This window comes from Leiobunum rupestre, chromosome 10, assembly GCF_980474605.1.
Source record: "Leiobunum rupestre chromosome 10, qqLeiRupe1.1.hap1, whole genome shotgun sequence".
In the NCBI taxonomy this organism is placed as follows: domain Eukaryota; kingdom Metazoa; phylum Arthropoda; class Arachnida; order Opiliones; family Sclerosomatidae; genus Leiobunum; species Leiobunum rupestre.
The window spans coordinates 15,008,762-15,029,095 of record NC_143393.1 but is presented as its reverse complement, the minus strand read 5'-3'; the positions used below and the strand labels follow the sequence as shown (position 1 = coordinate 15,029,095).

Genomic DNA, 20,334 nt, shown 5'->3' with positions numbered 1-20,334 from the left:
TCATAATATTTTTAAAAGCTACGTTGATTCTGGTTGAATTAAAATGTCCAATGAAGTTTATTGTTCTTACTTTTTATGATTATTGTAAATTTTTTCATCGTGACCGCCAGGGGTAAATTCCTCCTGTTGGATTATTATTATTGTTATAATATTTTTAACGCCTTATAATCATGTATCAGTCGTACTTCATGCGTGACCTGGAAAAACGCATAAGGAAGGACCGCAAAATGTACGCCTGTTTAGGAATTGCCGTTACTGTCGGTCTGGTTTTGTCCATATTCACTTTAATGAAATCAATCAATGGCACCGAACCCCCTTCGGGTTAGTTTCACCTCCAAGAAGCCAATACCAGGCGAGCGTGTAAAATCTGATCTGTCTTATTTAATAGGTGTAGATTGCAACCAGACATTAGCGACCGCGTTACAGAACTTTTGCCATTCCAACGCCGAGGAAAGACTGGCCAACGTGACGTACAACAAATTTGGTTTAACAACGGCGATAAATTTACATTGCTGGTAAGTAGAGGCTTTAGTTTTGTCACGCATAAGTCCAGATTTAATTTCCGCAGCGTCAGCGAAGCTTGGAAGAAATGTACGGACAAAGCCCTGTCGAAATCGGGTTGCGGGCGAGATGACAAGCCTAATATGCGCCCCAAGAAACTTTGTCTGGGTGCTTGCGACTCTGAACAAGAAACCAGAAAAATTTTGTCCAATCTCGAAGACTTGATGGCGTCTTATAATGGGAAATCAGGACCGACTGCGGGGGTGGAGATTCAACGGAAACCCAAGAAATGGAACGGCTTAAACTGGAACGACGAGATAGTTACGGATGATGACACGTCCGAGACCGCGGACGATAGCGACGAAGGCGACATCGACCAACTTTTCGCCAATATGACCAGTGTCGACAATTCGGAGGAAGACACGTCCTCAATGACCTTGACCTCGATGACGTCTTTGACGCCAACTATAGCCTCAACACTATCTACGAGCGAAAAGGTCACAACGTCTAATGAAACTTCTCCCACTAACTGGCTGGTCCTAAACACTACCACCGTGGTTTCTAGAGGTAACGAATTATTTTAATCGCTTCGTAAAGATATAATAAGAAATTGTTTTTAGTCTCCACCATTGATGAAATTGGAATTTTGGTTGAAGAAGAGGAAGGTAACGTCCAAGAGGAGGACACTCTCGCCAACGAGACGGCGATGGACACGTCGGATTTTATCGAAGGCACCAGGAAAATGAGAGCCATGGTCGACAATAACTCGGCCTACCTCATAGAAGTCAATTTATTTCTGGCTTTCGTTAATATATTTGGCTACACCCTGTTTATTTTATTTGAATAACATGTTATACATACTAATCATAATCCTAATGTTGCGCTTCTACTGTAAATTTTTGTTAACGTATTAATTAACCGTTTAATTTTTAAATAAATTAAAGTTTGTTAAGCTACTTTATTGAATTACGAATACTACTACTATCTACGATTGAGGAAATTATCATCGTAATCTTCCACCGGGTTTCCTTAAGGTTTTATTCTATGGGTAAAATCATAAATATTCCATTCGCTGTTTGTGACGCCTGAATATTGCTTTCGTGACTGCAGTCCCGCCAATATTTTTCTTTCAAAACCCAATTGCAAACATTTTCTTTAATAATAACCTAGACAAGAAAATTGTACGTTTCCCGGCATGCGTAGTCATACAGGTTTTGTATTGATCTGGGAAAGCTCTGTAGCGTCTTAAGCTTGTAAATATCTATGAACGAAGAGCGGAAACTTCAATAATGAAAGCCGAAAACACATAGTAAGGTCCCTTTTAAATGTAATTGAATGCCGTACGGTGATGGCTTAGGTTGACTTGGTAGGTTGGCAATGTAGTTCGTGAATAGCGTAGGGTAAAGTGTTCGCTGGTTCACACGGGCAGTGTTTTCCTGGTTTTCTTGTTTTACCGCCACTTCCCGTTGTTCTGGAGCACAGGAAAACCACTGTACACACGGATATAGTTTGCCGGGTTTTACCACAAGCAGCGCTACTGGTAAACGAGAAAACTGAGGACCTTTTATTAAGGCGCGTTGTGCTCGGCCAATCAGCGAGCGTTATGCCGTCACGTGATAGACGCAAAAATTCGTAAGCCTACTTTTACAGACTTTCAAAATCGCTCCTCATATCACGTGGCAGCGTAACGCTCACTGATTGGTCGAGCTCAAAGTGTTTAAAAACCGGGAAAAAAAAAATATTTCAACATTAAAATCCGTTAAATTTAATCCGTGTGTACGGTCGTTTTTCCATGAGCTAGAATAACGGGAAAAGGCGGTGCAACGAGAAAATAGAGAAAATCAGGAAAACACAGCCCGTGTGAACCAGCCTTAAGACTCGTATCTAACTTGACGCGAGCGTGGGGTGAAAACGAATGCGTGTGGAATGAAGCGGGAGGGGAATGCAATACGCGGGGGCCGACAAGAAAGCGTTGCCGGACAACAACTGGACAAAAGGAAATGCCAATCAATAAGTGTTACAGGTTATGTTGCTGCGACACAGTATACCCGTACCACTCTCTTCTAAGTCGAAGGTTCTTCATTGACAACTTGTCGCGTAAGCAGGTTACGCCAGTACCGGCATTCTGGACTCACGAGGCTCAAAATCCCGTGACAAATTCAAACAAGCGACTTTACTTTTGACCGTTTTTCGTTGAAACCGGGTTTGAGAGTGACTGTACTTAAGTCACGGTTTGGATTTCGAGACATTAGTAGCTCAGGCATCTCGCTGGAGAATCTTCGTCATGATTGAGGAAATGCCCGACAAGAGCTTCTTCCAGAAGTTCAACGAGAAAATGCCCAAATTGTCCGGAGTACGTGACTGGCAATTCGCCAAAGTGCTCACCACCCAACCCGAGTAAGCCATCTTCATTTTAACGCTTCCTCCCCTTTCGCATTCTCTACGCCGCGCTATTTGTTCTTCAATTTGGGGATCTCTTTCAGAATACGTGAAAGATTTTACTAGTTTCGGTTTTAAATACCAGAGTTTTCTCCTACTCATTGTAGCTCGGCCGCTTGATTCAAAGGCAAGTGTGTTAGCCCAGCTAACTATTATTATTATTATTCTGTTATTGTAGCTTAAGTAACATATAGCATTATGTAAGTAACGGTAAGACACTCTGCGAACTCGGTGTACACTGCCGTACCTTTGACAGTGCTAAATGGAACTCTAGAACTCTCGAACTCTTGAAAATATGTATCTTTAACAGTGCTAAATGCACGAACTCGGTGTACAGAAACTACAGATTATCTGAGACTGTCTTACCCCTCGGTAACGGTAATAGTTAGTGTAGGGAGCTCTTGGCTCGCGTGGCATGAAGGGCTTGCCACCACCCTCCTACGCATTGTAACCCGGCCCCCTATTTAAAGGCATTATAAGTCGCCAGATGACTTGGGCCTAAGGTGGTGCCTTGGGTATTAGACTAGCTGATTATTATAATTTATTATTTTTATTTAGTCAAGTTCTTTTCTCCCAACTCGTTTTTAAATGACATTCTGTACGACCAATGACTAAGGACTGACTGTTCAATGTCATACTTATGTCTCTATTTTACTTATGAAATACGAAATAAGCGGCACCATAAATCTATTTGGTAATATCAGAAGTTTATGATATATTATTTGGAAGAAGTGTCCATCTAGGATATTAAAATTTCCGGCCTATATTTATATTTATATTAAAAGTGTATTTTTCCTCTGTAATTATAGAAAGATCATACATTATTTATTTCACAGATATCTATTATACAGGGTGCTTCAAAAGGTTATGCAAAAATGTTAAAGAGCTGTAGGGGGTGAGTTGAGAAGTATGCCTGTTTTTTTTTCCCGTTTTACTACGATGAGTGAAAAGAGCGCCAGAGAGCTTCAAAGTGTGGCCTTCTAGCCCCTGGAAGTAGGCTGCTACAAGCGCAAAACCAAGTAGCAGGGACTTTAAATACCGTTTAAGTTTACTTTTTTACGCTGGTTACCTCGATTTGCTTACAAAGTCCTATTTTACCTATCACACAAACCCAAACCTTAATGTTCGCGTTTCCCTGCTGCTTGGTTTAGCGCTTGTTGCAGCTAGTAGGCCACACTTTGAAGCTCTCTGGCGCTCTTTTAACTCATCGTAGGAAAATTTGGAAAAAGGCATACTTATCAACTCACCCCCTACAACTCCTTCAAATTTTGGCATAACCTTCTGAAACACCGTGTATACTTATTGGTAATATTAGTAATATTTTTATTATCTTGATGAATGATTTTCTCGTAAAAAATATATTATATATTTCTGATACTATCTAATCGTGATCAGTGGTTGCTATGTAATATTTTCGGGTTATTTTAAGAATTGAAAGTCCTTTAGTTAGGTTAGGATACATTTGGGTGGGTGGACCTTTTACGTCTGGTAAGTTAGTAGGACAAGGCTTAACCTTCGACGTGTTTTCCGAAGGCTATCACGTGACAACATGGGATCCATTTTAACGGGGTCATAAAAATCGATTTGAATCCTAAAAGCTAAGAGGCACATTGGGTTTCTGCAGAAGTGTCAATAGCTTTCCCGAAGAAATGAAACTGCCGTTGATTAAGCGTCCAATATTTTCGTTCCTCTGAGGTCGCCATACCTAGAACAATACGTGGGAATCGAACCAGCCTTTTATAGTGATAACGCCAAGCAGTGACGAAATAAGGCCACCGCAGACCCCGCAATGCAGGTGGGCTACAGTGATTTATGGGGCCCCTAAATTCCTATCTAATAATATTAGTGTTGTAAGTCGGAATATTTTCCGGAAAATGACCGAGGCCTTTTTTCCGGAAAATGTTCCGTATTTTTCAGAAATAAAATATAAACAAGTTGGCAAGCCAAAATATACCTCTCCTCGGAAGAGTTTTTAATTTTCAGTGAAGTGTAACTGTATCCGTGGTTCTGCGGTAGAACGCTCACCTGTCGTGCAAGAGAGCTCGGGTTCGAATCCAGGCCGATTAAAAAATTATACTACACCCAATGACAAAAAGAGGGCGCTTTTGGAAAAACCTTTTCCCTGATTCTAAGAAACTGGGTACGCAGTTATTACCCTTTGCCCCGAAAATGCGAACGCGTTCGCAGACCTGACAGACAGACCCACCCACAGACAGACAGACAGACACGGTGGTTGTATAACCCCTCCAGGGTACAAAGTCCCCTCGGAGAGGTAAAAAGTTTTAATTCCATGATTAGTCTAATATTGTTTGCAAATTTAAAATCTAAAAGTAAAACTAAACCTCTAGACTAGCTTTATACTGATTAACAAAGTAACACTATTAATGTTTTGTAGTATCATAGTATGTTTAGTTTGTTTACTGTATCGATAAAAAGTTAAAAAAAAATTAAAAACCCTTAAAAAGTAATTTATGTTTAAATTTTTTATTTTTCCGAATTACAACACTAAATAATATGCTAGATACCGACTAAAACCCAGAAAAGAGTTTTGCGGGGGGGGCCTAGGTTGTCTTAGCTACGCCACTGACCACAGAAACGCTAAGATCGAACTAAGAACTACGAAAATACTTCTCAAACTCCAACAATTAATTGGCAACCTATAGTCTCTACATATTCATATAGTTCGTGGAAAATGTAGTCTATAAGTAATAATTTATCATTATTATTTATTGTTATTATTCTAATTTTTATCATTTTAAATAATGTTATTTCATCCAGTGAGTAAAAATTAAATCAAGTTTCTACCTATTTTTGACTGTTCAATCAGATCGGGGGAAAAGATTAAACTTTGATATTTTCCAGATGGCACTACAGTCTTAGGGCGTTTCCTTTATAAGAAATATAATATCATGGCAGCAGGGACAATTTTATCTTACGTAGTTACGCATTGTAACCCGTCCACTTAATTTAAGGGCCTTAAAAGTCGCTGGTTATTAGTTCTTAGTTTCTTCTACGCATTATTGATAACACACTTACAGAACAAAGAATATATTAACAGAGAAAATGTGGCTGCAGCTATAGCTTCTGGTTTAATGATTTCATATTATCCACCTACACAGAGAGAGACCACGTCCCTTAATTAGCGGTTTTTCGCGACCGCCCCGGAGCCCCAACAGGGAAAAACATACTGGGGCAGAGCCCCCACAAAAATACAATTGAGGTTAAATAACCACCAGGGAAAGATCTATAACCTCACCGTCCGAATTCAGTCTTTTTGAAGATGCAGGTAACATTCAGATTAAATAAGCATCAAATGTATTTCGTTAGGTTCGTCCAAACACTAAATCGCGTCGTCATGTACCCTGTTTTACCCAATTATCTAGACAGCCTAAAATTCCTTCGTAATGCATGAACGTGTAAGTAGGCAGATTTTGGTGGGGGCTTATGCATTTTTACTGATTTTTTTCAGTGACTAGTCACGGATTTACAGTGACATAATTTGAGCTATTTCAATCCATTGAGTTGGGAATATTAATCTAGAGGTCCAATCAAAACGTCGGATTTCAGTATTTCGCGAAACAAGTTTTTAAAAATAAGAATACTGTCGTCTGCTCCCATCGGCGTCCCAAATGACGAGAAAACGTTATCATTCTACCCGTGGCGCCGTCTATCTCTCAATGATTCGTTCAAATAAGACGCGTTATCAAACAAAAGTATTTTTTTTCTTCAAAATAATGGATGGCGCCACGGGTCATATGATAACGTTTGCTCGTCATTTTAGAGCAGACGGCGAGTTATTCGTTTTTTTTTATTCATATACACTAAAAATATTTTTGCCTGTGCCTAGTAGGCCTAGTCCTTAATCCGGCACTGCATGTGACCAAGAAAGGCTTAATGATCTAGCCTTGATCCATGCACACAGAGATTTTCTTAAATTTATTTATCGATGAATTCATTGACGGATGAGGTATTATAAAGACCACTTTTATAAGAAATATAGTAATACAGATTTAGAGCTATACATTTTATTAGTTAAGTTTTAACTATATACATTTTTTAATAAAAAAATGTCCCGAGCCGCTGAATCATGATCGAGGCTGCCAAATATTTTCAGTACACCCGTATACATTCTTGTTAAGTAATTAAACCAATTACGCGGAACAAAGTTTAGGTAATTTGAACGTAGCGTTTACCGTACGCAAATTTAGTATTTATTTGAGCGCCATCTACGGCATTTTTTCGAAAGCAGATATTATTCAAGATTTGTAGAAACGGGCCAACTAAAGTTTGTTACATAGTTCTTACGGCAGATATGTCCATCAAGGTCAATACAATGAAACATGTACCTTTATAGCCTCGATGCAATTTTCAATGTGCGCGAATTTTCCGTCAAATCGCCTATACAAAATTTACAATGTAAAATATAAAATGTACACTTCGTAGAGATGTGTAGCTATTTCCCCCGACATATTTTTCACCAAATAGAAATTTGAAAAATCAGTGAAATATATAATTTGTATTTCAATTTCACGAGTTTGAAGTATGAGCTAAATGTATAGTTAAACGTGTATTTTATCGAGCCTCCATTTCCGAAATATAAATGTCAACGTACTTAGATGGCGCTACGTACTTCATGGGGTATTGTGATTTTAAAAACAAGTTCCTTTCTTTGAGCGTTACTGGAAGAAAACCGAAAACGCAAATGACTGAGAAAACTAAAAGATCTTTAATAGATTTCCTTCGCGTCGCTACAGCAGTAGCTGCGAGATTAATTATGGAGTTTTCGAGCGATACGCAAAAAACGTACTCGGAACCAAGGTTGCACGCTAACGCCAACTCATCGTGCTGAAAGCACGAGGTCACCCGCTTTTTTTAGTCAAATAATCATAAAGCATTACATTTTTGTCCATTTATCAAGAATGTAAAGTTACTTAAAGGGGAACGGCCAAGCTTTTCCAAATATCGCCTTATTTGCATATCAAAAGATCAACAAGACGTACCTTATTTTGTCTTGAAAAAATTGTTTAGGCCTAAAACGTTGAAACGCAAAATAACGCCAAGTATTTGGGTTTGAATTTTCGCCGCCATCTTAAGGTGTATCGCCAGCGCCAGCAGCACCTTAGTGAGCGATTTGCGAACTATCCTAACTTTTAAAATCGCGCCATTTAGGCTTAGGTCTCATATAACTGGAATGCGCCGCGCGTGCAAAACCAATCTTTCGCGTCTTCAGCAGCGCGCGCTTTTATGTTGTTTTCTGTCACACCGATTTCTCAGCGGACGCGCGCTTTTCAATTTCCCGAAATTTCTTTATTTTATTAAAAATTATCCACTTAATATTTTATTATGCGGTTTTCGCCATAAATTTTTAGTTTTTAACTGGCTATAGGGCTATCTAACTGGTTAAAGCTTACACCTTATTTCCATTTTGACTAGGCATTTTTAAATTTATAATCTATTTAAACCTTCACACAAGCTATATATGCCAAAACATTAAAGCGAACTACCTATTTAAATTAATTAGATCATTACCTTTTCATTCTTATTTCAATACAATTATTACTGAATAATCTAAAGCCTATTAAAATTCCAAAAGCCTCACTTCTATTAAAAACAGCGGAGCAGCAGTGGCGTAGCTGATGGTCCGCAGGGCCCGCGGTACGGGGGGGGGCTCGAGCTTCAGGGGGAGCCTCGAGCTTCAGGGGGAGCCTCGAGCTTCGGGTGGGGCCCCGCTAACCATAAAAATATTAAAAAGGGGGGCCTCATAGAGATTTTTGCGGGGGGCCTCTGAGTTCTCAGCTACGCCACTGCGGAGCAGACGACGGAATGAAGGTCATCTGACATTTTTACGCACGTGTTTTGTATTAGGATAGAAATATTTCGCGATTCTTTCGGTAGGAGCGCTGACGGGCGATGCAAATTGTGGAACCGGGGATTTTGCTTAGGTTTCGAGTCCAGTAATTATTCGTCGAAGATTATATACCTCTCAGTTCGGTTGCAGGTTCAAGTCGGAGCTGAGATCGAGAGAGTCAGTCAGTGTCGAAAAAAATAAAATTAGGTAGTACATTTCGCCGTACACATATTTAGACACTAGGGGGCTCTCACGATGAATTAAAGCAACTGTCGGCTCTATCATTGCCACCTGTATTATGAAAAGGCCCCTGTTATCAGAGATGGCCATGAATCTATCCGAATCTATCGAAAAAAATGGCTTTCGTGGAGAGCGTGGAGAGCGTGGAGCCATCTATTAATGGGAACGGAAGCTAAAATTCAAAATAGCGAAACAATAACGACGTCAGAGAGCCATTATAGAGTATTATATTAAGACAACTTTTAATCTACTTAGTAAACTTTAACCTAAATTATATATCCCATATAAAATATATTGAAAACAATTACTATAAATTAAGTTATTGACAAATTTACAAACGAGCCAATCAAAGCGAAGCATACTTTTATGTCCCGCCTTTTGGGTCAAAATGTAGCTTCAGCTTCTTGTTTTGATTTCGACGTTAGCGACATCTGTTGAAAAAAGAGCTACTTCACCTAGAGCCGACACTTGCTTTAAACCTTGATTACCCATTAACTCTGAATATTATTTCGGTGATAATTTTGGTTGTAGGCGATCTTACAATAAATTTCAATGAGACCTTGTTCACACGGAACACACAATTATTGGACCGTAAAAGGAAAATTATAATAGTCTTTGTGCTTTTGATAAGGTTGCCATGGAAACTAAATCTCGTGATCGCGAGGTACTAGCTAAACTATATTACAGATGGTCGAAGCCAGAAACTCACGATAAATTGTGCGTGTTTTCAAAATCCGCATTAGTAACTTCCGTTTCGCATCTGTAAAGTTGACAACGAGTTTTTCGTAGTAATAAATTCCAAGTTTAGGTCCTGCTGTAAAGTGTTTTGAAATATCGCTAGGAGATATCAGCCGCTCCACGATAAGTGATGACGGAAGATTGGAGGTTGTACTCGCTTTAAAAAATACGTTTCCGCTAATAAAATGAATAATTTTAAGAAAAGGATTCTATCGTTTTAAGTAGAATCGATAGACTCCGTTTATCGGCATCTTGACTATAATAGCATTGTCTAAAATTCCGCAAAGCGAGCACGTAAAGTCTTCGAGAATGGTTGAATATACTTCGGTCAACCCGGCAAAAGGAAGAGCGCCCATACTTTCCGTTAGAACGGGTATTAAACCCCCAAAAGTGGATCGCGTGGCGTAACCACGCCTCCCCCTTTTGTTACATCCGGTGGTCGTGTGAGAGTCACCATTTGGCTCCCAAAATCCGATTAGAACGAAGTGGACCCCATTTCCTTAGGCTACCCAAGTAGACGCGTCAGCCAATTTCGCCGACTAAGACGTTACCAATTCAGGCGCGCATTTCTTGATACCATTCGCGAATTCCCTCAAGTCAAAATCTCCATTCCAGGGTTTGTAATGCGACCGCGATTAGTGGCGAGAAGCATCCGCGGAAATGCACGCCGCCAATCGACAGGCCAGAGCCGCTAGACCTCAACCGCGACCGGAGATACCGCCTATAAGAATTCTATGTCGTCGTTGTCATGGAGACGCCTTTCTTCTCAATGCGAAGTGAGTTTATTTCGTTTACCCGTTCGCGTTCCGGTTCAACGAACGATGTTTTCTGCGTCGACTAGAGAAATCGCTTCAATAGAGGGTTCAATAATTCGTACACTCTCGGACATAGATAAAAACGTAAATAAAAATAAATAGAATGATACCGGTCAATATCCCACGTTTTATCTACGAAATGGCTTTCTCAAAACCTCTACTCTGGTCTTGGACTAAGTGTACTTAGTAGAGGCGACCCTAGCCCGAAAGGGTTTTCGTCAGGGTGAGAGGGTATTTATATAGGCGGAGTTGGTCTGGGAAAGAGGTTGAAAGGAAGGAATTGAAAATAGCGTTTCTTTACCAGTTTCTCGTCGCTGGAGGCTCGAGCCACTCGCATGGTTCCCCGAACGGTGAAAAAGTTCAACAGCCGAGATTTCATCACGTTGGAAGCTCTGTTGCTGACCGTGTCTTTTATCGCCATGCTGGGAAGTTGCATCGTCCTGATCGCCAGTCGCTTCGGAAAGGTCGACGGTAACCTGGTCGACGGAGCCGTCGTGGTCGTCCTGATTTTCACCAACGTCGTGTTTCTCGGTTCGGGTTGCATCTACTGGTGTTCGGTGGTGGCCCAACAGAGCGAAGACGTCGAGAGCTTCGACTCGGTCAAGCCCATCGGACTGCGGCCCAACACGATTACCGTCTCCACCATCAAGACCTGAGACGACGCGGACATTTCTACAGAGAGACCTTTTCGACTTGAATTTATACCACTTGTGAATATACAAAAATGGTTCTGTATTTTTGTGAAAATATTTGTGATCATTAAAATATGCCTATGAGGTTTTTAAAAATAACCATGATGCCTCAATTCTTTCGAGTGTCTCGTGACTTTCAAACTACTGAAAATTCTTTGCAAGTAAGTTTTACAAATATTTAGAGAGCCGTGTAAAAAGTTTTTAATCATTTACCACTGTAACCGTGGAAATGCTGCGGGCGAGGCTGCGGGAATGGGTGGGAATCAGATTGATATCTTATTTTCGGTGGGAAGGGGATTTTTTCAACGGGAATGGGTGGGAAGGGAATTTTTGTCAACGGGAATGGGAGGGGAGTGAATTTTTTCAACGGGAAGGGGATTCTCTCATAGGGAATGGGTGGGATGGGAATTTTTGTCAACGGGAATGGGTGGGAAGGGGATTCTTTCCTAGGGAATGGGATTTTTTCCTAAGGAATGGGTGGGAAGGGGATTCTTTCCTAAGGAATGGGTGGGAAGGGAATTTTTTCAATGGGAAGGGGATTCTCTCATAGGGAATGGGTGGGAAGGGGATTTTTTCAACGGGAATGGGTGGGAAGGGAATTTTTGTCAACGGGAATGGGAGGGGAGTGAATTTTTTCAACGGGAAGGGGATTCTCTCATAGGGAATGGGTGGGAAGATAATTTTTGTCAACGGGAATGGGTGGGAAGGGAATTTTTGTCAACGGGAATGGGAGGGGAGTGAATTTTTTCAACGGGAAGGGGATTCTCTCATAGGGAATGGGTGGGAAGATAATTTTTGTCAACGGGAATGGGTGGGAAGGGAATTTTTTCAACGGGAAGGGGATTCTCTCATAGGGAATGGGTGGGAAGAGAATTTTTGTCAACGGGAATGGGTGGGAAGGGAATTTTTGTCAACGGGAATGGGAGGGGAGTGAATTTTTTCAACGGGAAGGGGATTCTCTCATAGGGAATGGGTGGGAAGGGGATTCTTTCCTAAGGAATGGGTGGGAAGGGAATTTTTTCAATGGGAAGGGGATTCTCTCATGGGGAATGGGTGGGAAGGGAATTTTTTTCAACGGGAATGGGTGGGAAGGGGATTCTTTCCTAGGGAATGGGAGGGAATGGGATTATTTCCTTGGGAATGGGTGGGAAGGGGATTCTTTCCTAAGGAATGGGTGGGAAGGGGATTTTTTTCAATGGGAATGGGTGGGAAGGGAATTTTTTCAACAGGAATGGGTTATAAGATAATTTTTTAAACGGAAATGGATGGTAAAATAAGGGAATGGGTGGGAAAATAGTTTTTTCAAAGGAAATCGGTGGGAAGATAGTTTTTCAAAGGGGGATGGTATCGTTTCTACTTCAAATGCAGTTCGCTACTATATTCCCTACAATTATATCAATGTAGACCTCAGTCGATTTTTGATATTAACCTTTCCAATAGAGCATATTTTGCAGTCCATCATAATTTTCTCTGCCTATTCTCAAAAGTTATCAATATAAGCCTACATACTACATCTATTCGATATTATTGTAATTTATCTGTAAATACGACTACGAATACGTTTATAACAGATTTATAACTTGAGTTATCTTTATGGAGCGTAAGAAATACTGCATTATATTTTTACGATCTAAATATACGACTTAAGTCCCACGAAGACGCCATTTCCACATTTAAAACTATCAAAATCAATTGCCACGCTCCTCGTAGGATTAAAAACTACAATTACCGAAATAAGTTCTCGCAAAAAGTGGGCGAAATCAGCGCGGGCGGTTGAACTCTTAATTCAAACTATCTTTTAATTTTCCCAAATGATAAATTTTCCAAAAAATCCGCGCATATCTTACTACTAGAGTAATCTGACATTCCAGCGAAACATCCAGCGTTTCAGCCTTTACCCCCGTCATACGCCCTAAATAAAAGCAACCATTAAGGCTGCCCCCAACGGCGGTTCGATTTGGCGCGAAAGAGGGCTTCTCCAGGCGAGCTTTCTCGCGTCTCTCTCTCCATTTGGTCCGTGGCTGCGATCTTGGAAGCGCGTACCACACTGAGAAGGGAACTCTCCACGTAGGAGCCCACAGTGTCGCCGCTCAGTCTGAACCCAAACCCCCTTTAATCCATATCCAACCCACCAGCCAAGACTCTTCCAGATAGCACCCTAACGTACCATCCGAATCAGCCTTCCAAGCATCTCCAAAATTCTACAAAATTGTATTTTTAATTTAGAAGATGACATCGTACTGTTTATTGGGAATCATTCTGGTAGTTCCTGGTGAGTATGATTTCTTTAAATTTCAACTAAGCCTCATTGCGGAGCTCACAGCTAGTGAGGTGAAAGGTAAGGAAACGTAAAAGAATTTGATGATGGGAAAATGGAGCGCCTAAGAAACAGCTACGGCGGGAGCCAGTGCGAGAAACGAATGACGAAAAAAAGCAGGTAGCAGTGGGGAATTGCCGCTTTCCACTCCCTCTCTTATCGATTTCTGGCCACTGTTCTACGTCGCTCAACAATAGGGGCAAAAAATGTTCTCGTACGACGTTACAGTGTAATTTGGATTACGGCTTACTGGTGCGGATTGTACCCTTTCCCGCTTTTAGCACCGAACCGTCGGCTGACACCCTGCGGCTTTTCTTGTACGGTGTATTATTTCATTTTTATTAAGTAAAGGAGGGGGGACTTTTAGCATGGAGCGTCTAGAAGCTCCGTGCTTTTAGGTAGGCGATATTATACACTTATTTTTGGACCTTTGTTGTATGGAAGCTTTATAAACATAAAGGATTTATAAGCAACGTATTCTTTCGCAATTTGAATGGTTTAGTCTTGTAAAAAGCCTTTTTTACGTTGAGTCGCTGATCAACAGGCGACGGCGGAAATAACCTTAGAATGTATTTATTTTCCCCTGGCTCGAATAGTGGGAACGAGAAAAGTTACTGGTGTATGCTTTAATCGCCTCGGAAAAGTTAGTTTCACGGAACCTAAGGTCAACATTTTCGACTTTTCGTGCCAAAGGTTTCGTTTTCGAAAACGTTGTCGAGATTTCGCGCGTGGACCGGCGAAGAAAATAACGCGAAATTCTTTCAAAAATAGCTTTTCTACTAGAGGTCGGTAACGGTTAATCATTATCCATGTTTAAATTGATTTTTTTCGGGAAAAAAATGTAAACAAAGAAATTTACCGGTTAATATTTCGGAAAATGATTAAAAAACATGTATCATTCGTAAAATTTTAGCTTTTTATCGAAAAAAAGTCGTTTTTCCGATTAATTTTACAAATTTATCAATAAATTAATCGTATAATACAGAAATATAAATTACTTGATCAAAACGTTTTACGAATAATTTTGAGAGCTTTATATATTGAATAAAAGTTAACCATCCCCGACCTCTATTTTCTACAATATAATAGATCTATTTATATTAATAAAGGTGTTAAATTTTAATATTATCATTTAGTTTTGCGTAATCAAAAGGATGTGTACGAAAAGTATTTGATTTACATATTTGGAGCTACGCTTGCCGAACTTGTTTTTATGTGGCTTTTACATGACGATGTCATAGCCATAGAGATAGATACGAAATAGAGGCACTATTGTATTTGGCGAAGTTGACCGCGAGTGCCGACCCCCTTTTCGCCAATGTAGGAAGCCATGAGATGGGCAGATTACGAGGCGCCATCGACGCGCGGTGAAATGAAATACATTATGCCTTTTGGAAAATCAACTGTCATTTGATGTAAACAAAGGAAGGATAGATGGCGTTGCAAATTCTGCCCATCTCCGCTTTCATACATGCGTGGGGGGGGGGATAATTTTCCCGGTCAAAAACAGGGGTGCCTTAACGCGGTAATCTTTGCTCTATTTCATTTCTATCCCTATGGTCATAGCTTTATTATAATAATTCTGACACGTGCGGTTTGCACGCGCACGTGAAAATCCGAGGTTTCTCGCGCCCTAAGCGCGCGTTCGTAATATTACCGAAGTTAAAGTTGTGACGTAGCAGCTACATTCAAACAAGGAGGCCACGTTCTTTATAAAAACAACAATTACTGGCGTTTGTGCGGCCAGCCCGTTGTCAAAATATTTTATCAATTCGCACGGAGAAACCTGGTTTGCGACTCGTATTGGTCGACAATGTTTTGCAAAAATGTTGGCTCGTGTGAACAAGGAGCAACACACATAGCACCTCACACAAGGAGAAGGCATTTTCTTGTGTACAGTTTTCATTGGTTAGACGCCTTAGCGCCTGCTGCCGTTGGAAGGGGAAAATTCGGTAATTGTCTTCCCCCTTTCCGTAAAACGTGAAGCGTAAAGGCTCGTCCAATGAAATTTGTACGCAACACTGCGTTAGCGTGTTTAAAGGCTAGCTGCGTTCACCTTGCGTTTGTTGCTCCTAGGTGTGAATATGCCTTAAGGATAAATGTTAGGTATATTTTCCGGACTACTGTACCTAGCGTGTTTTTTTTTGCGTTTTCAGTGGTGTCCGGACACGCTAACAACAAGAATCCCGACGTGTGCGCCCCCAAAATGGCTAGAAGAGGAATGGCCATGTGCGATGAGGCCTTCGAAAGGGCTTTCAATATTAACCGAGCTGATGTACTGTCCAGTCCCAAGCGACAAGGATGCTGGTCAGTATGACATTCTCGTCAAATATTTCGAAGATAAACCGTCTCTTTCTGTTATAGAAAGATTAAAATATGAATCGCGTTTTGGACAACTTTACAAGATAGCACGGACATTGTGGTACACACAATCCTCTGTATGTGCTAAGTAGAGTAATTAAGATAAGATATTTTTAAATCACCCGTACATTAACATAATACCGACGCATAGTGCTTCCAACAGCGATAGGTCATCTGTTGTATTGTCTGATAACCAATGGCGTATTAACCCGTGGCAAGGCCCCTAGGCTTCGAGCTCTTTTGACCCGTCAACATCCCCTCTCCCTTGTGATGCGTGGGCCCCTGCTTGGCTCTGGTTCTTGATGGGCCCTAGTCGCCATTTTGGGGGAGTACGTTTTAAACACAGTCACAATAAAAAATAAAAAGTTATTTAAATTCGAAAGAAATTTAATCGGAAGATTTGTAAAATCGATAACTGTGCGGCATCTGTACGTCAGTTTAAAATGAGTTCAGATAAGTTTAGCATATTGACCCGTATCAATGGGTCTGATAATAACTGAACCTAAATACAAATAATCTGATATCTGATTTAACGCAACTGTTATCTTAGAATCGGTTGGAAGCACTAGATGAGATGTATTTATGATATTTCGGATTTTTTAAATCGCAGTATTCTACATAATCAGTTAAATGTATAGGTTTAAAAGCCCAAATAAAACATTAATTGATAGAAAATGTTTGCAAGATATCGCTCCATTGGAAGTCTAGGAGCAACAAACACAAGGAGAACGCAGCTAGCCTTTAAACACGTTAACGCAGTGTTGTGTACAAATTTCATTGGCCGAACCTTTACGCTGAACGTTTTACGGAAAGGGGAAGACAATTTCCGAATTTTCCCCTTCCGAAGGCAGCAGGCGCTAAAGTGTCTAACCAATGAAAACTGTACTAGTGGAAAGTACATGATCATTGATCAGGGTGATTGAGAAAGTATGTTATCGTGCTTTTATTACGTTAATGTACGGTGTACGTGGTAAATCGAAAATTTTGTGTAGGAAAAGCTTACAATAAATTTAATTTATAAGAAAAACATTATTTATTTATATTTATGGAGAATTTGTTCTCAGTTTACATCATTTTATCGGCTCGCGTGAGATTAATCAAGTAATTGTAAGTCCAAGTATCGATAAATTTGAGGTAAAAGCGCAAAGAAATTAAGACCAAACTAATCTGATTGGAAATTCAACTTCGATTTACCTTTATTATAAATTTAATTTATATTTATTTAAACCACGTATTCCAATGTCAAACGCCAGTGTGGCCCGTGTAGACCTCCAAGTGCCCCCTTAGGGATTTGCGGCTCCCCTCAACCTAAAAATCCTGGCTACGGGCCTGATTGGGAGTAATGCTAAAAATTGTCGTAACATGCAGTCATTATCCCTTAAAGTGTTGGTTGCACGAAATTTTAGCTATAGCTAATTAATGGTTCATTAGAAAGAGCAAACATTTTATAGCAAGTACAGAAAATTTCATCAAAATCGGTTAAGTGGTCTTTGAATTATTATAAAAAGAAGTCGAAATGGTGGAAATCGAGTTTTTCGACGAATTTCCAGACTTCTCGGCACCCATGACGTCAGAAAATGCGAAGCGTATCATTGGCTAATTGTCTGTAATACATTTCTTTACATCTGGGATTAAAAGCAGGTTGATTTAACACCCAGGAAAAAGTCCTACGCAGTAGTAATTGAAATAGGCATACACAAGCCTACGTAGTAGAAAAACGATATGAAACCGAAGGCTCCTTGTAAATTCTTCTTAAAATTGTTATTTCGATAATTGGCCTAATATTATGATTAAAAACCTCTGGTTTGAAAACTTCTACAAGTAAACAGAATCCCTCCACTTCAGTTCCTTCTATTTTAGGAATAAAACTACAGCTTTGATTTGCCCCAAAATGCTCGTGCTACGGAGGAGAAAAATTCGCCGAAAATTTCAGGATTTTGGGGAGCGAAAAAGGTCAGTTTCGGACTCAAAGTTAATACACTTGGAAATTTGTTTCGACAATGACATTTTTGGAAAGAGAACGTCCTGGGCTTCAAAACAAGCCCGCATTCATTCGTTTTTATTACTATCGATTTTTCGTGCAACCAACACTTTAAGTAGAAATAATGGCATTCTTGGTAGGTGTAATATTTGAAATATAATTCGTTGCAGTATATCTCAAAACATCGAAGACTGTTACATCCACTCGTACACGGCAGCCAAGTGCCAGCCCAACGAATACAGGGTTCCAGGGTTGGTGGAAGTCCGTCAGAGGGAATTCCAGAAGACCATCAACAAAGAGGCCAATTACATGGGCAACACCATTTGCAATTTCATCTCTTCCAAAGCTTGCGGGCATCTGTTGCACGAATACCTGAAGACCATGCACGAAATCAAGGACATGAATGGAGCGTCCTCCCCCCTCCTCAAACCCGGCCTGACTTTATTGGCTAATTTACTCGTGATATTAATAATTACGGGATAAAGGACAGACGTGTGAGTTAAACACGACCCAACGAACAAAGTATTAACGTATTGTTTTTCTAAAAAATATATTTCAAGATTGTTAAATCCATTTATAAAATCTAAAAAGTTGCGAATAAGTTCGCTATTATCAAGAACGTATTTAGGTTTCAAAGAACCTTGGACGGTAACATTATATTCCCACTGCCATGCCTTTATACCGAAAATCTGCTTGTAATGCCATTTTAGTTATTGAATGACCCATGTTCATAAACAAAATATAAGATTTAAAAAAAAATTATATTTACTATAAAAAGCGTATAATTAAACATAAACTAACATTTAAAAGCGTTAAGCTAAATAGTAATTTTTTTCACAATCGAGAATGAACTAGGAGAGCCTTAGTTCAACGTTCTTAGATACCTAAGTACGTTCCTTAATTGCATAGAGGAATTAAAGAAGTTAATTCCGTTCAATAAAACGTGTGTGGTGAGAAGGCGTAGAGGAGCGTAATAATTTTGTTTATTTCGTCTTTTAATTAATTAATAGTAATTATTTTAAAGGGAATATTAACTCGGTTTTTTAGTGCCGAACAACAACACTTCATTTTTCTACCACTCGCGGCGCTGGCCGACTCTTTTTGGGAGGATCGTGGGCTCTAGAAAGCCGCTCGTATCGACTATTCCGAAACGTTTTGATTATGGAATTATGGAAAAGCAAACTTGCGCGATAAAGTCTTAAACTAAACTAAACGATTAATTTTAAATTGTATTTAAAGTACGATAGTCAAATGTGCATATTTTTATAATGAACTAAACACTTTTACCAAGTTGAAAACGGGCACGGTATATCTAATTAAAATTAACTTTAATAATCGGTGGTTAAATAAACCCCTCTCTGACTGTCTTGCCCCCCTGTGGAAACATGCTGCCAGATCTATTCATAGAAAATTCTCAGCTTTGGCAGTATATAGATAAACCATACACAAATCAATTATATGTCCAGTCGCAGCAGCACAAACTCTATAATCAGCTATGAATGATATTTTATTTAAAGGACTATTGTAGGAAAAACATCAAAGCATTTCTACTAAAAGCTTCGATAAGCGCTACCAAGAATATATTCAGGATAATAGAGAATATGTAGCCGTAACTCTACATGATTCGAGGGGAATTCTTGTTGCTACTACAATTCTACTCATATTTTCACATTTTCCCGCCAAAATTCCTCTTGAGTCAATATTCCCTTTAAATATATTACTCGTAAACGTTTTATTTCGTATGTTATTTAAAGATGATATTGTATAAATATAAACCTGCCAAGTTGATAATTTGATTTCTTTAATTTACGCCATTTTATTATGATATTTTATTAATATTTTATCAAAGCAAACGATTTTTCCGTCTATGCTTGAATAATAATTGAAATGCAGTAGAGCAAAGATCTAAAATGTTGAAATCAAATATAGTCAATAGCCATTGATAGATAAGATTTAAAATGATTCCGACATAGCCTGACCGATTCCTTACATTGCCATTTCAACGATACGGAACAAATTTTCCAGTTTAAGAAAAAATATTTAAACATTGGCGTTTTTATATATATTGAATTTTAAAGCTTTGTAATACGCGTTGATTTTTAAGATAAATAAATTATACATCGAGTTTATGATGTCTGGTCTACTTTTATTTAATTTATAATATACTATACACCCACTAATGGAACCGAGACCGGATATTACTCATCGTTTGACAATTTATTAGCTGAAATTAGGTACGCTTATTAGATCAATCAAGTTAAGAAGTCAGATAAAATTATCACGTTGAAATAATTCAAGTAGAATAACCGCCATAAAATAACGTAATAATTGAAATATATATTATACAAATATTGTTAAATTAAAAATATATATATATATAGCCTGTGAGATTTGCTCCTTCC

The 20,334-nt window shown here is 39.4% G+C and overlaps 3 protein-coding genes across 3 annotated transcripts; all 3 read left to right on the top strand.

The window, feature by feature from the left end:
• Nucleotides 1–154: 154 nt before the first annotated feature.
• Nucleotides 155–1,457, top strand: LOC149924812 (uncharacterized). Its single transcript, XM_090160268.1, has 4 exons — nt 155–321; nt 389–515; nt 569–1,068; nt 1,122–1,457. Exons 1-4 carry the CDS (start codon nt 171–173, stop codon nt 1,346–1,348), a joined length of 1,005 nt encoding a protein of 334 aa, XP_090016394.1. The 5' UTR covers nt 155–170; the 3' UTR covers nt 1,349–1,457.
• A 927-nt stretch (nt 1,458–2,384) lies between these two features.
• LOC149924811 (uncharacterized) lies at nt 2,385–11,344 on the top strand. Its single transcript, XM_090161147.1, has 2 exons — nt 2,385–2,898; nt 10,886–11,344. Exons 1-2 carry the CDS (start codon nt 2,786–2,788, stop codon nt 11,235–11,237), a joined length of 465 nt encoding a protein of 154 aa, XP_090017273.1. The 5' UTR covers nt 2,385–2,785; the 3' UTR covers nt 11,238–11,344.
• A 2,123-nt stretch (nt 11,345–13,467) lies between these two features.
• On the top strand, nt 13,468–18,651 carry LOC149924810 (uncharacterized). The gene is made up of 3 exons (XM_090161354.1): nt 13,468–13,545; nt 15,747–15,897; nt 18,103–18,651. The coding sequence occupies exons 1-3, from the start codon at nt 13,503–13,505 to the stop codon at nt 18,413–18,415; spliced, it is 507 nt and encodes a 168-aa protein (XP_090017480.1). The 5' UTR covers nt 13,468–13,502; the 3' UTR covers nt 18,416–18,651.
• The last annotated feature ends 1,683 nt before the right edge of the window (nt 18,652–20,334 follow it).